The 15,961-nt window shown below is 33.2% G+C and overlaps 2 protein-coding genes across 2 annotated transcripts; one reads left to right on the forward strand and one right to left on the reverse strand.

The window, feature by feature from the left end:
- The first annotated feature begins 794 nt into the window (after nt 1-794).
- On the forward strand, nt 795-2,081 carry LOC18447252 (uncharacterized). Its single transcript, XM_006857353.2, has one exon. The coding sequence runs from the start codon at nt 1,228-1,230 to the stop codon at nt 1,873-1,875; it is 648 nt and encodes a 215-aa protein (XP_006857415.2). The 5' UTR covers nt 795-1,227; the 3' UTR covers nt 1,876-2,081.
- Nucleotides 2,082-11,142: 9,061 nt separating this feature from the next.
- LOC18447253 (uncharacterized) lies at nt 11,143-12,929 on the reverse strand. The gene is made up of 2 exons (XM_006857354.4): nt 12,608-12,929; nt 11,143-11,785 (listed from the first exon to the last, which is right to left on the reverse strand). The coding sequence occupies exons 1-2, from the start codon at nt 12,861-12,863 to the stop codon at nt 11,505-11,507; spliced, it is 537 nt and encodes a 178-aa protein (XP_006857416.2). The 5' UTR covers nt 12,864-12,929; the 3' UTR covers nt 11,143-11,504.
- Between the last annotated feature and the right edge of the window lie 3,032 nt (nt 12,930-15,961).

A 15,961-nucleotide genomic window follows, 5' to 3' on the forward strand; every position in this document is an offset into this window, starting at 1 on the left:
TTTGCTAGAGCCGGCACGGTCTGTGCCAATTCTCGAGTCGAACCGGGTGAGTCCGGTTTGACTTGACGTTCGACTCGACGTTTTTTTAAACACTGGTATAGATATAGAATATAAAAAAAAATTTCAAATTTTAAAATAATACATATTATAATACATTATCTAGACGGTTCATTCTCAAGAATTTTTTAGTATTCATAAATCTACTGAATCCGTAACGTGTTAAGAGTTGTCAATTTCGTAATAGGGGTGAAAACTAGATTTTCAGGCTAGAGCTTGGACACCTAAAATTCATTTTTTAGCGACATTTTGAGGTGCACCTGGCAACCTATAAAAACCTGACCCATTAAAAAAGGGTTTGATTTGTATATGGCCGAAGCCCTAAACAATCAAATTAAGGTGCACCTTTAAATAGTGTTGAAAGATATTATTTCCATACCGAAATTATTTGTGATGGCTTGAAAATCTATTTTTATTTTTAATTATAATATTTAAAATTTCAAAAATAGTATAGATTGAGCAGATCTATGAAAACTTGTAAAACTTGAAAATCAACTGTCCAAAAATGTATTACAGGATGCACTATTTTCAAAACTTGGAATCCATTTTTTCTCATGTCTTTATATCTTAAGGTCAAGCCGATCAATTTGAGGATTTTTTGGTATCGAAACATTTTGTTTCACTGAATTTTGAGGTGCGCCTTAATTTGATTGTTTAGGGCCTCCCACTTATGCACACTTTTTCCTTAAAAAATGGCCCTCTGATTTGGATGATAGTACATGTGCCTGAAGTGATGACGGTGTTTCTGGGGAAAAGAAGCCAGCTATTGTCAGAAGTCAAATTTCTTGAGCTTGAACCTCTCCAATGGAGTCCGGTGGTTTCTGTAACTCTTCTTGGAAATATAAGCAACTCCTGAACTCCTCAGAGCTCTTGAAGAGAGAGATGAATTCAAAAGAGAGAAAGAGTAATACATGCATGAAACCAAATTCATCCCCGCTGGTCCCTCTGGCTTCTTTGTTTCAGAGCTTCACGAGACATTTGTATACAATCAGTTCTATGTGAAAGGGGACCTGAATCATATTCAATTCTTAACCCAATTTTTTGGTTCTTTGATCTTATACCCATTTTTTACCTAATTACATTGGGTTATTATATTCATGGATTTCAAATTTCAAGGCCAGATTTTTGGTTATATAAAGGCTTAGAGTGGACCATGTTCAATACATCAAAATGAGGGTTTCTCTTGTGGTTCTTTTCATCCTTTGCACACTTGTGTTCCAAGGAAATGCCATGAGATGGCTCATGGATGGCAATGGTTTGGGAGAGGAAAAGATCAAATGTAAACCGGGAGAAAGTGCGGGTGGTTCGAGAGGGCGAGGAGGCGGTGGGGACAGATCTGGCAGTGAAGGTGAAGATGGTGGTGGTGGAGGTCAACCTAGAGAAGGTTGGGATAATTGTGGAGGGAGTGGGGAGAAATGTAGAGGTGGTGGAGATAGAAATGGAAGTGGTGGTGGTGGTGGTGAGCCTAGAGAAGGTGGGGGTGATTGTGGAGGAAATGAGAGTGAGTGTAGAGGGGGTGGAGATAAGAATGGAGAAGGTAATACTAAAGATGGTGGAGGTGGAGGTGAATGTGTGGGTAAATGTAAAGGAGGCGGGGAAAAAGGTGGTAGTGGTGGTGCAATAGGTGATGGTGGAAAAAGTGGCGGAGGCGATGGAGGCTTAGGTGGCATAGGTGGAGGCGGTTTTGGAGGTGGTGGTGGAGGATTCGGTGGTGGAGGAGGTGGAGGTGGAGGTGGAGGTGGAGGTGGTGGTGGTGGTGGTGGAGGTGGTGGATTTGGGGGAGGCTACGGAGGCGGAGGTGGTGGCCATGGCCCTTAACGTGCATTAATGATTGAACACATGTGGTTGTGAGTGGGGTATTTGATTGATATGGGTGTTTAAGACACTAGTTTCTATTAGAACGTTGGTTTTTCAATTATTCATTTCTCAACTTGTGTTGGGGGAAATATTCCACCCTTTCTTGTTATCAAATGTTATCGCCATTTTTATTTAATAAAGTGATGAAGAGTTGTTGCCTCGGAAAATGCTTGCCTCTCGCTCTAGAGAGAGAGACGTTTGCATTTTGAATGAATGAGAAGAGTAAGAAGCCCAAATTGCAAGAGAAAATGTTTAGTGATTTAAACCAAGTTAGAAATATACCATAGCCATCTCATAGTCTCCTATTCTTTTTCTTCTCAAACATCACCCCTTCTCTATTTATTTTATTCAGTGTCTTAATTCCCAATGATTTCTAATCCGGATAGGAACTTATCGGGGCCGAACTTATTTTGTGATGGTATAGGTCCCGGCCCGGTTTTTTTCACAAATAGACTTTAGATGTTTTTTTTTTTTCATTTTAAGTTTATCTAATATTTTTTTAGGTTTCCACTTATAAATCTTTATTTTAATTTTTTATATATTTTAAATACTATTTTGAATCACTAATTCAAATTGATCCAAACCTAATCTGGATCACCCATCCGACAATTCAACGCATATTTGTGGGTGAATGATCTTCCTACTCGTCCACTGATCTGGGTTTTGCAGTATCCCCACTTTTCTCAATGCATCCAAGTAAATATTTATTTTGTGGTTACATAACTCCCCAACATATTTATGAGAGTAGCACGTACTAATGGATCATTACGGATCCCGCATTTGCAACTAGTCTTCCTAACTGACGTAACTGAGCCATGCTTTTGGGTTAGCAAGTAATATGCACATGCATTCCTCGTGATAATTAATTTTAATCATTAAAACATTTTTATCTTTGACAAATATTTTGAATAAAATATGCTATTAGATATTATTGAATTTATTCTTATAATTGAATAATTTTATTAAATATTTACGATTTCTTTGAAATTACGAATGAAACAAATAATTTAGATATACTATTTTTGATAAAATAAGATTACAGGGAGACTAAACAAATTTAAAATAAAGGAATTTATATTTAAAATTGAATATTGTATCAAATAATTATAAATTTAATACATTATTTCAAAAAAATTTAATTAATTAGATCCAAGAATCGTGTCAATAGAATCAGCATTCGAAAATAAAAATCTTAATGTCAAAGTCAGTTATGCAAATGTTATAAAAAAGAAGACAAATATTTAATATATAGCATTAACTAAACAATATATATATTCATAATTACCTAAAATCGCAGCTTATTCGAATAGTCTTAATAACCCACAATAAAGGAAAAAATGCACATTTACGAAATTTTTTGCAAAAACACATTTATTATCAGAATTAATACAAATGTTATCCATGCAAATGTAAATATTTAATGTATAATACTAACTCATGAATATAAACTTTTTTAATTACCTAATAAAGAGTCATACTATAATATTCTTTATTTGTTGGAATTTTATTCCTCATACTATAATATTCTTTATTTGTTGGAATTTCATTCAATTATTTCCTAAAATCTGTGTCTTCACATCAAATGAAATGAGAACCGCAAAGATAATCAAGAAATTTAGTTAAGGTTTCATTAGATCTTAGATTTGCCTACAAAATGAAACACGTCGAAAGAAATGATGGAGAAAAGTTATAAAACTCAACAATATTTCAAATATTACACAAATCATCTTGAACAACTTGATCTACAGAGCCTCAATTAATGAATCATATTAGGACTTCTAGAACACTCAAAGATCTACAAAAACAAATAAAAATAACTTAATTTCACATAATATTATAATAAAAAAATTCAATTCCACATAGAAACTAAGGAGAACATGATGGAAATGACTAAAATGTAGGCAAAAGCAATGAAGAAATTCATAAAAATGCAGAGAAAACAAAATGTTATTTACCTTGTAGATCACTGAAAGATCTATGACAACAAACAAAAAAAACTCAATTCTACATTATGTTAAACAAAAACAAAAAACTCAACGGCACATTGAAACTAAGGAGAACATGATAGAATTGATCAAATAGTAGGCAAAAGCAATGAAGAAATGCATAGAAATATAGAGAAAATGAAATATTATTTATTTTGAAAACCTAAAATTTTGTTTTCACAGTAGATCCGTTGAGAACGTCTTGAACAACTTAATCACAAAGCTTCAATCAACAAATTATGTTAGGGTTTCTATAGATCACTTAAAGATCAACAAAAACAAACAAAAATAAAATTCAATTCCACATGGAAAGTGAGAAAATATGAGGGAAATGACCGAAAATGTAGGTAAAATCAATGAAGAAATACATAGAAATGCAGAAATCATAGATACACTACTAAATATTTATATTAAATTGAACACCACTTATCAACAAAAAAAATCATAAACCATAAATTCTATATGTACAAAATTTATATTACAATTTGAAAAATATACTACATAGAGATAAAAACGAACACCGTACCTTCTACTTTTCTCTTAAGAAAATATTTTCAAACTAAAAACTCCATGTGAGAGATGAATAAAGAAATGAACTTGAGAGAGAGATAGAGAGAGAGAGATAAGGTGGGGCATGATAGGCTTTTGGGTGAAGCCCTAGGATTTATGGTGAGAGAGGATGGAAGAGGTTTTTTTAAAAAAGATATTTTGGGATGAAGAGATTGAAAGAGAGAATTAAAGGAGAGGAGAGATAGTTTGTTGAGAGAAGAGAAGGAAATAATAGAGTTTCCATAATATATATAATTCTATAAAGAGAGAATTATGATAAATAGAAGAGAGATTTTAAGAAAGAGGAGCGGTGACATAAAGATGCTATAAATATGTAAAAAAGAATCCGTGGGTAGGGACAGAGATTTTAGGAAAGATGGCGAAAGAGATAGATGAACTTTGATGATATAAATAAGATAGCGAGAATCCATGGGAAGGGAAAAAATTACGCTAAATTAAAAGTAGACAAAGTTTAGGAAAGAGGAGGAGAGAGATAGGAAACATAGATGATATAAATGAGAGAAAGAAACTTTTGTGAGGGGGGAGAGAGAAATAGGAATAAATGGGAGAGAGATTTTATGAAAGAGGGAGAGAGAGAAGGGAATAGTATCTATACTTCTCCTAAAGCATAGAAGATCTATGCTTCCCCTACCATCCAACCGTCCAATTTTGATCAAGAGAGCCACTCACCGTTTGATCTTAGATCTGACGTCTTAAAGTATTTTATTTTTAATTTTTTTAGGCAAATTGTATGAAAATAAAATTTGGTACATGCCATGTTCTCATTGGTGTGCACCTATAAAAAATATTTAAAATAATTTTTCGTTAAAATATAATGACCAAAATACCCCTTTAAACTTTCAAGGGTATTTTGATCATTTTATTTCATTGGAAATATTTTTTATACATTTTTCGTTAGTGCGAGTTCAATAGAGGATTGGACGTACAAAATTTCGTATCAAAATAATTTATAAAAAAAATTTAAAATAAAATAGTGTAGAGATATAACATTGTGATTGGGGTAATCTTAGAGCTCCATTCAGAATGGACCGTTGAATAAGGGGAAGTATATAAGTTTTATGTTGTAGGGGAAGCATAGAAAGTTTGCTCAAGAGAGAAATGGTAGATGATATAAATAAGGGAGAAATGAGATATTTTAGGGAAAAAAATGGGAGATTGATTTTTAGGAAAGAGAGTGGAGTAATAGAAATGGTAGAGAGGGAAACAGTAAATGACATAAATAATAAAGAGAATTGAGAAAAGATATAAGTTTCATGAGAGAAGGACACATGACGCAAAAATAAGGATGGTCATTCTCCCGTTTAATATATAATAGATACTACAATTTTTTTAAAAAAAATTATCAAATCACGTAAAAATAAATGAAAAGGTCAATTCATTCGATTTATCGACAAAGTGGTCGATCATTTTAACACAAAGTGGTCTCATTCAAATACATTTTTCTTCTCGAACTTATTTTATGCATGGATTTAGGATATGAAACATAATCTAATAACTCTTGATGCATTGTCCTAATTCTACATCCCAAAAAGTAGATATGATGATATATGGAGAAATAAAAAGAAAGGTGATGTAGGGTTCAAATTTGTATATATTTAATTGAAAATCATGTTAGTTAATATTATCAACCTTTGGAATTTTAGGTCGAAAAATCATCTTTGCATTTTAATTTGGGGTGGCACGGGTCGGGTCCGGCTGGACCTAGACCCGACCTTTCTGGTCCAAAATTTGGACCCATACCAGGACCCAAGGTCGGGGTCTACCTGTCGGGTCTCAAATCTAGTTGGGTCCATTGCCACTCTATGACTATGAGCTTTTGCTTTTTCTTTCTTTTTCTTTTTTTTCACCCTTTTTTTTCCATCATATACCCACATTATTGGCAACATTTACACTTTGCACAACCTTAATGAATACCCAGGTATTGATTGTAGAATGCACTTCAGTAAAAATAAAAAATAAATAAATATGTCAAACTACTCCTAAGATTTAAAGTATTTAACATTACATTTATAGTTTTTATCAAAGAAAAAATTTTATATAAGGTTGCAACCTTAAAATATAGAATTACAAATGCACCTCAAAAATCTATCGGAAAAGGTTGTTTTAATGTTGAAAAAACCCCTAATTGATCATCTCGACATTGAGATGTATAAATATGGAAAAAAAAAAGATTTTGAGTCCCATAAATTGTGCATCTTGCAATACATTATCTAGACTGTCTAGTTTCAAGATTTGCATTTGTTTATAGATCTACTTGATTTTAACCATTTTTGGAGTTTAAAATTTTATAATTAAATATAAAAATAGATTTTGAGATAATCGTAAGAATTTGTTTCGCCAAATTTACATATTATGATGAAGTTTGGGAGTGCACCTTAATTGGATTATTTGAAGTTGCAAACTTATGGAAACCGCACCCTTCAAATGGCAAAGAGTCCGTCAAAATATTTATGAAAGCTATTAAACTATACCCAGCATAAAATATTAAAGGTTTTTAAGCAGTTTGTGTATTAGAGACGCATTTCTAAAATAGCGTTCCCTCACGCATTTAACATCCATCTTAGATAGGGATGTTGAGAATTTCATTTGTTAGAATTTTGGATTCAAAATTCATGTCCAAAATAGATTCTAGAGAGATGACTCATGTAAATATGTGAGTTGGCCGACTTATAGAAATCTTATTCAATATTAAATGAGAAAATTTTATATAGAGTTGAGGCTCTAAACAATCAAATTAGAGCCCACCTCAAAAATTTCACTAGAAGAAGTTGTTTTTAATAATCAAATATCTTTAAATTAATCATCTTGACATCATGATGCATATACATGAGAAAAAAATGGATTTCAAGTTTCAGAAATAGTGCATCTTGTAGTGCATTTTTGAACCATCAATTTTCAAAATTTTTAAGTTGTCATGCTCAATCTACTCTATTTTTGAAGCTTTAAATTTTATAATTAAAGATAAAAATGTATTTTAAGGCTATCATAAAGATTTTCAGTATTGAAATCACTTTTTCTGACAATATTTGAAGATAGGCTCTAATATGATTGTTTAGAGCCTCGGCTCTATACAAACCACACCCATAGTTCATCTTTAAAATGCATTTTGATAAGAGGTTTGGGTAAGAGGTTATGGTATGGTGGTCAAACTATAATATATTTTATAATCATACTCAACAAATTTTAAATATTTATATACTGTTGTTTTATAATACGATATTTTTTTAATAGGGGTTTTTTTTGTTATTAAAAGAAGTATGACATCATCCACATGAGATGGTATCACCCATATAGAGTATTAAATATCACTATTGTACTCCATATCTGTGATGCCATACCCGTGTGAATGATGTGACACATCTCATAATCACTAAAAATACCTTTACTTATAAAAAAATTTCATTGAAAGGGAAAAGTTTATATAGAGCCGAGGATCTAAACAATCACATTAGAACCTACCTCAAATTTCACTAGAAGCGGTTGTTTTGAATCGCCCAAATATCCTCAAATTGATCATCTAGACATCAAGATGCATTGACATGAAAAAAGAATGGATTTCAAGTTTTGGAAATAGTGTATTTTGTAACGCATTTTTTGACCGTCAATTTTCAATATATTCACGTTTTATAGACATGTTGATCAACACTATTTTTGAAACTTTAAAATTTATAAATAAATATAAAAATATATTTTAAGGCTATCACAAAGATTTTCAAGATTGAAACCACATTTCTCTCTAATTTGACCATTTAAAGCGTAAGCTTTATACAAACCGCACTTTTTTATGGAATTCAATAATAAAATACTCTATAATGTAGTGAGCCCCTTAATATATACCTTTGATGATTTCCCCAAAAAATAAAACTTTTGAAGTCCTTAATGGACAAATACGTCTGCATCAGGGCAGCTTCCTCTTGAATGCCCCATTCGGACATTATTTTTTAGGAATTCAAAACGAAAGGTATCCATACACCATAAATGCTTAAAAAAGCAGGCTTTTAGAGAGTGGGAGAGGGGCTTATCAAAGGGAGCGAATGCCGTTAGGACGCGTGTCATGTATACAAATCCAGGTCGACCTTCGAACTAATGTAGTATGTAAAAGGTCATAAATTCAGTCACATCAATCTTTTGATAAAATTTGAGGCTTTTTTTTTATCTTTTATTTTTTATTTTTACAAACATCCACAATTCATTCCATGACTATTTTCCTTGTTTCGTTGTTTTTGGTTGGTAGGGAGATAATAGAGCTTACTTAACTAAGAAAGAAATAAAATTTTTTAAATAATTTTTTTTTTTTTTTTTAAAAAATGACACCTAAAAATGTAGAATTAAGTGCACCTCTAAAATCCTTAAAAAAAATGAAAAAGTTGTGTTGGCGTTGGAAGAACATCTAATTGATCATCTCGAAATCGAGATGTTTAGACCGTCTATTTTTCAATATTTTTCTACATTTATAAATTGCTTGACTCTAATTATTTTCATAATTTAAAATTGAAAAAGTATAGAATGAGACATGTATCTTTGATACAAGGTAATAACAATAATCATGACCATTGAATGTGAAATTGAGTAGCCGCAATTATTCTATTGATCAAGCTCAAACTTCAAAATAAAATTTTTTGAACTTTGTGACATATCCAAATTATCAAATTTTACATCAAATTGTTAAGGAGTTGTGACCATCTTGTATTAAAGATAAATTTACTCATCGTATGCAATTCTTTTAAATTTTTTTTTTTTTTTATAAATATATATATATAGATTCACGCACTATCCTAATAATTTTTCGCAACTAAATTATGTCATGGCAAAATTTGGAAGATCACTCTACTTTTGATTAAAGTTGCAACCGTATACAAACCACACTAAATTACCATTCATCCTCATTTCCAATACATTTCTACCTCATTTCGAGTACATTTCTACCTCATTTCAAAATTACCTCTCCCAGTCAACCAGAATTTTGATTTGTTTTTTAGATTTTTTTATTACTAGGGCAATACCTTGAAGCTTGGGGGCACTGCCCTATTAATGAAAAAACTAAAAAAAAAATTTAAATTTGACTTGACCAATAGGCAATTTTAAAAAAAAAAAGAAAAAAAAGTGGGTTGATACCTTCTTTCTAATTTTTTTCCAATAAGCATACCTTTTGCATTTTACCATAAGTAAATCATTAAAAGATTTTATACTCCTACAAAGTATACTATCCATTTACCACCTCGGGCAAAACACAGTCTAGGAGTAGCTAAAACCGCAAAAGTTGGGGGTATAATCTTTTCAATCCATAGACTAATTTTAATTAAAAAATTTCCCAGATTACACATTCTATGTGCTTGAAAAAAACTTGAAATAAAATAGTTTGGAGATTGAACATGGACTACCCAATTTTTGGAGGGTGAAATGTGAGGGTTAGAAAACTCAATTCAAGTTTCTACTTTTGAAAATGGTCATCTAGCAGTTTTTAGGCGTTTTCTACTTTTGAAAATGGTCATCTAGCAGTTCTCAAAATTTAAGATTAGAAGAATCTTCCTAAGTAGGTATTGTGACTGAGGGAGTAGATATACACTTTGCTTGTGTGAGTGCATGACATACATGCTCAAAACAGAATGAATACTGGAAATCATAACACAGCATGTTATCATAAATTTTCTTTTTGGCAAAGCGAAACCCACCAAGCAAAACTGTGTATCTTTACAACGGAAAAGTATGTAACAGAATCATTTACCCTAGTCCTAAGATGTTTGATTCAACCTTGGCCGTTAGATGTAAAATTTGATAGTCAGAAGCATCTCATTATCTAGGTCTAAAATTAAAAAAAAACGTTTTTCTCACTCGGTGACAAAGCTCAAATTGTTACTTTTCAATCACTTTTTTGCAAGACAGACGGTGCAGTTTCTATAAGAATGCAACCTTAAACAATAGGTGCACCTTAAAATTTTATCATAACATGTAATTTTATTATGAAAACATCTTAATATTATTTTAAAATTTATTTTCATATATGCTTAAAAAATTTAAAATTTTAAAAATGATTAAAATCAAATGGATCTATAAATATATGTAAATCTTGAAAATGGATAATCCAGATAATGTGTTGCACGATACACTATTTTCGAAACTCAAAATTTTTTTTTTTTATCTTCATAAATCTTAATATCGAGCTGATTGATTAAAAGGCTTTTTCAACATTAAAACAACCTTTCCGATAGATTTTTTAGGTGATTCTACATTTTAAGATTGCAACATTATATAACCTTGTAACATATAATCCTTATCACCTATTAATACAAGGGGGTCATAATTATTTACAATCATCCCATATGAAATTAGATAGCATGGTTTATCACAAAGTTGGAGAAGTCTGAATTTGATTAATGGAAGAACTACTGTCGTCTAATTTCCCATCCAATGATCAAATTAATTATGACCACTATAGACCAAAGATATTGTATATTTTTCCTTATTTATTTACTACATGTATATATATTCAATGATGGCCATCATCTCCTCCTGGAAATGGACGGAGGAGATGACACGTTAGATTAGAAAAGTCATACTGCACGCCGATTAGTGTAATATAATCCATTTCAACCTTGAGAACGGGCATTTATTAGCTTAACATGTCACATTTATGAAATCACTAGTTGAAGAACTTAAAAATAAAGAAAACGAATGAAATAGGAAAAACATTTTATTATCTCCAACAATTTACATAAAAAACAAAAGCTAGTGAATAGTCAAGTGCCGAAACATTAAATAACCAGAGAGAGACTTGTATAAGCAAACATGATGAGAAACAATACCCACTTAAAAACATTTGTATAACATTTTGACAATAGAACGTAACACTCAACAAACTAAACAACAAGTCTAGTCTTAATGGAAGACCATATATGACCACCATACACGCCTGTGCACTAGCTGTGCATTGCTTTGACAACGAATAACAAACGATCTGAAACAAACAACAAAATGAAACCCTCACTAAAACAAATAGAATGAAATTATTCCAATCTATCCCCATAGAGCATAAGCTCAAGGCAGGATCCCACCAGCGCCACCACCAGCACCACCGCCAAACCCACCAGCAGAGCCGGCACCACCCCCAACTCCACCGCCAAGACCGCCAAGACCGCCACCTACACCACCAAGACCGCCAACTACACCACCAAGACCGCCACCTACACCTGCACTACCAAGACCCCCAAGACCACCACCTACACCTGCACTACCAAGACCCCCAAGACCACCACCTACACCACCAAGACCGCCACCTGCACCACCAAGACCACCTCCGACAATTCCTCCTCCGACGCCTGAGCACCATGGTCACAAAAACCACTATTAGTCTATCAATCAGCTATAAAATGAGGAAAAGAAGATATATAACAGAATTGATCGTTGCTAATGCATATGATTTTGAGAAAATAAAATAACGATGTTTGAGGAAATAACGGTTTAATGGTCAATATATTCATTTCATCGTCGAAAACTTTTCCTAACTAATTGGGTTTAACGGGCAGTATATTAAAACTAACATATATAAGGTGACTTTTTTTCGGGTAAGTGTATAACGTGATTAAAACTAACATATATAACGTGACTTTTTTTTGAGTAAATGTATAAGGTGATTTAAAAGTGATACGATGCACGTTATTTTTTGGGTAGATCAGGGGAATACAGCCTCCTAACCATTTTTAAAAATAATTAGCGGTTTTCAAATGGCTTCGGTGGAAATGAAAACCTAGACTGATAGCAAAGGCTCAAGTGGTGCTACTCCCACGACCTCAATTCCATCCCTACAATGCAGGTTATTACTAATCAAATATTCACCATATTTCAAAAGCCTAAGGGCCATCTTGAGCACTGTCTTAAAAAAATAACGGATAATGCCATGCTATTTTAATCAGATGATATGAGGTTTGTTGCATGCTTCAAAAAACCACAATGTCCATCTATATGACGAGTGGGCCGTTACCAAGATCATGATAACAGCTCCTTATGCGAAAAACTGTTATTACTTAAAAAAAAAAAAAAAAAAATGAAAAGAAGGAATAGGAAAAAATAAAAGATTTGCAACTATCTAAAAAAAGGGCAAAAAGTATATAATGAATAGTGAAAATAACGTGAAAACATGCCTGAGCCTAGCCCGCCAAACGTCGGCAAGCCTCCAGCCACGCCACCGACTGCACCAACTCCGGCAGCTGCGCCAAGTCCAGCAAAGCCGATGAAGTTCTTCTGGTCCTCTAACTCTTTTCCAATCTTGGCTGGCTCCGAAGATTTCTTATGGCCCGCCATTAGCTCAGTTTTTGGTTGCTCAGCTAACTTCCTACCACTCACCTCTAAAGTTAGAGAGGCAACCAGAATCACAGCTAAAAATACCAGCTTTGCCATCTTCTTCTCTTGCCTTCTTCTTCTTCTCTTATGGAGTGAGTCTTTTAGTTTTGGGCGTTTTAGTGTGAAATTGCAGTGTGGATATGGGGTTTATATAGTAGAAATGAGGTTGTTTGAGGATTGAATGCTGAAGTAAATGTGGAGATTAAAAATTATATTAATTGGTTTTTGAAAGTTCTGACAAAAAGTAGAGATATCAAAGGGAAAAATAACAATACTGACAATTTACGGTTGGGGAATTTAATGTTTTTGCAGTGAGTGAGGTTTTGAAGGTTGGGGCAATGTACTAGACGGGTTCACCAATCTTTGACGCAGCAACTTTAATGGCGATCGATCGGGGAAATTACCCAAATGCCCTCGATGGTGGCCCTGGTGTTTTCATAGTTTTGACTCGATGAGGAACCTAGCCATGAAGTAATTGGTTATTGATACCAGTAGTGATAGCTTGAACCAGTGATTTAAAATACGGATTGGTGACTGGGATTGGGCACTCCAAAAACGGTACAGTTATGTGAATTGGCAATGTGGATCACTATTTTAGAGTGTGGAAAAACAACAAACTAGCGAAATAACAAGTGAAAAAATCAATGATTTTAAAAAACGTTGGGTCAGCATGGAATCGCCTACCCTGGAATCGGTCACCTTATTCCGGTTCTGTATATATATATAGGAAAACAATTGAGTCTAGAAGAGATCCAACAAATACACAGAGAAAAATGACAATTCTCTCTAGTAAAACAACGATCCAGACCGCCAATTCATTGTTTTAGACATGTTTTTGGTAGGTTCACTATTTTTTCACCGGTTCACTAGTTTTTTCGCAGAGTAAAACGGTGATCTGGACGTCGATTCATTGATCGTGACTGGTTTTTGGGGTGTTTGATCTAGGTCACTGATCCTTTATTAAATCACTGGTAAAATAATGAATTGGTTAAAAACTGGTATGGATCGGTAAATCGGTGGTGCAGATCGTCGTTTTTACTATAGAGAATCTATGTTTTATTGTGCGGAACCACCGGTCCCTTCTAGACTAAGACGATTTCCTATATATACATAGAACTGGAACAGAGTGATTGATTCTTGAGTCGGACTAGGCAATTATGTACTAACTCGGCATTTTATAAAATCACTTGCTCGAATTAACAATATACTAATAGTAAAAGGATTATATACAATTAGACAATTTGTAAGGAGGTCACAACTCACAAATACTTATAACCAGTAGATGGGAAATCCGATAATTTACGTGTGACACAAAGTTTGATAAAATTTCTTTTGTACTTTGAACTTGGTCAATGGAATAAATGTGGCCCACCAATTTCATATCCAAATGGTCAAGAACAATGGTGACCACCTTTTACCAAAAGGGCCTTATTGTATACTTTCTCAATAGTAAAACATGCTTTTCTTTGTACCTACTCCCATAGGAGCACATTGCAAACTTATTCCTTCGGATAAAGACCAACTGAAAAAAAAGCCCTTTTAGATATGAAATTTTGGGATACACTTTCAATTTACTCACTGGATGAGTATTTTTTTCAAACAATAAATTTTTTTTTAGTTCATTTACACTTAGATCTGACCGTTCAATCTGAGGATGCTATATTTTTCAAGTACATGCTATTTCTAGTTTTACTTTTTATTTTTTTCATGTTTTGGGAGTTGGTCCAAGTTAAGAAGATTACATACTAAAAAGTTTGAAAAACTTCAGTGTTAGATTACATTCACTCCCTTTACCCAACGGATTGAAGGTAGGATATTTTCCATACCATATGCTCCCGCGGGAGCATAACTCTTTCAGCTTCTTTTTTTTCATGTAGCCTTTGGTTACGTCGGCTTTCAGGCTTCATATTTTCCCAACTCACACCAAGCACTTCGAACTACAATTCAATGTAAAAAATAGCCTGTTAGGGGGATTATGGTCATTTTATATTCTTGATGGATAAAAGGCCCCGCTTATTTTTTGGCAGTTTATGCCCCATTCTTAATGGGGAAGCCATAAAACCTGTTCGGATCGACGGATCAGCGGTCTAGATCAACGATCATGCCGAGTGTATCGACCAATAAAAAAATTAAAAAATTAGAGAAAAATGAAAGTATTAAAATATAAAAATGGGTCTGGTTCTCTGACATAACCAAACCAGTTAGTCCTTTTATTTTTTGGCGGTTTATACCCTATTTTTAATGGGGAAGCCATAAAACCTGTTTGGATCGACATATCAGCGGTCCGAATCAACGATCATGCCGAGTGTACCGGCCAATAAAAAATAAAAAAATTAGAGAAAAATAAAAGTATTAAAATATAAAAATGGGTCTGGTTTTCTGACATAACCAAACCAATTAGTCCTTTTAGAGAACTAGCCAGAGCTGGTTAGTATTTTTGCAGAACCAGACGGGTACCTCCTATTCCAAATCCAAACTAGTTGGCTCCGGTCCGAATAGCCATTTTTTAAAACACTAGATAGAACGAAACTGCCCCGAGGCAGAATTCCAACATTTCAAATTTAGAACCCTAGAAATTTAGCTAAGGTAACTCCTCAATAGGCAAGTATGCCATTTCAATTATTGATTGCTTTGTCAATTGTTGAAATGTAAAGTGTATATTTGGATTTCCTGGTGTAAATCTTCTTTTCCTATTTTTTTGTGCTTACCTGGCTAAGGGTGATAAATAAATTCTTATACAACTATTCCAACAACTTCCAACCACTTTCACACTGTTTACTGTGAGGGTTGTCATGCGTTATTGGTGAGAGCAGTAATGGGAATTTGCTCAATAATGGGAATTTGCTCAATACTGAAGTGCCTGTCCTTTGTAATTTACCTCAACCTGAGTTCCTCGAAATCATGTCACCAATGAGTTGGGAAACTTTCGGAAATATTATCAATTTCATGCCCTTACTTGTGTTTGTGTGTGAGAGAGTATTACCTAATAGAATTCAAACAAGTACATATATTTTTCAAGAAAGTTTGATATGATCCTTGTCTAATGCAGGGAGGTGGGGGAAAGAAAATAAATAAATAAACTTAGTCACTAAAAAAATATGAAAATAATAAAAATTTAAAAATCCATTATATCAATTAGGGGTGGCAACGAGGAA

Source organism: Amborella trichopoda, chromosome 7 (assembly GCF_054954075.1).
Source record: "Amborella trichopoda isolate Santa Cruz 75 chromosome 7, AtrichopodaSantaCruz75HAP2 v2.0, whole genome shotgun sequence".
NCBI lineage: Eukaryota > Viridiplantae > Streptophyta > Magnoliopsida > Amborellales > Amborellaceae > Amborella > Amborella trichopoda.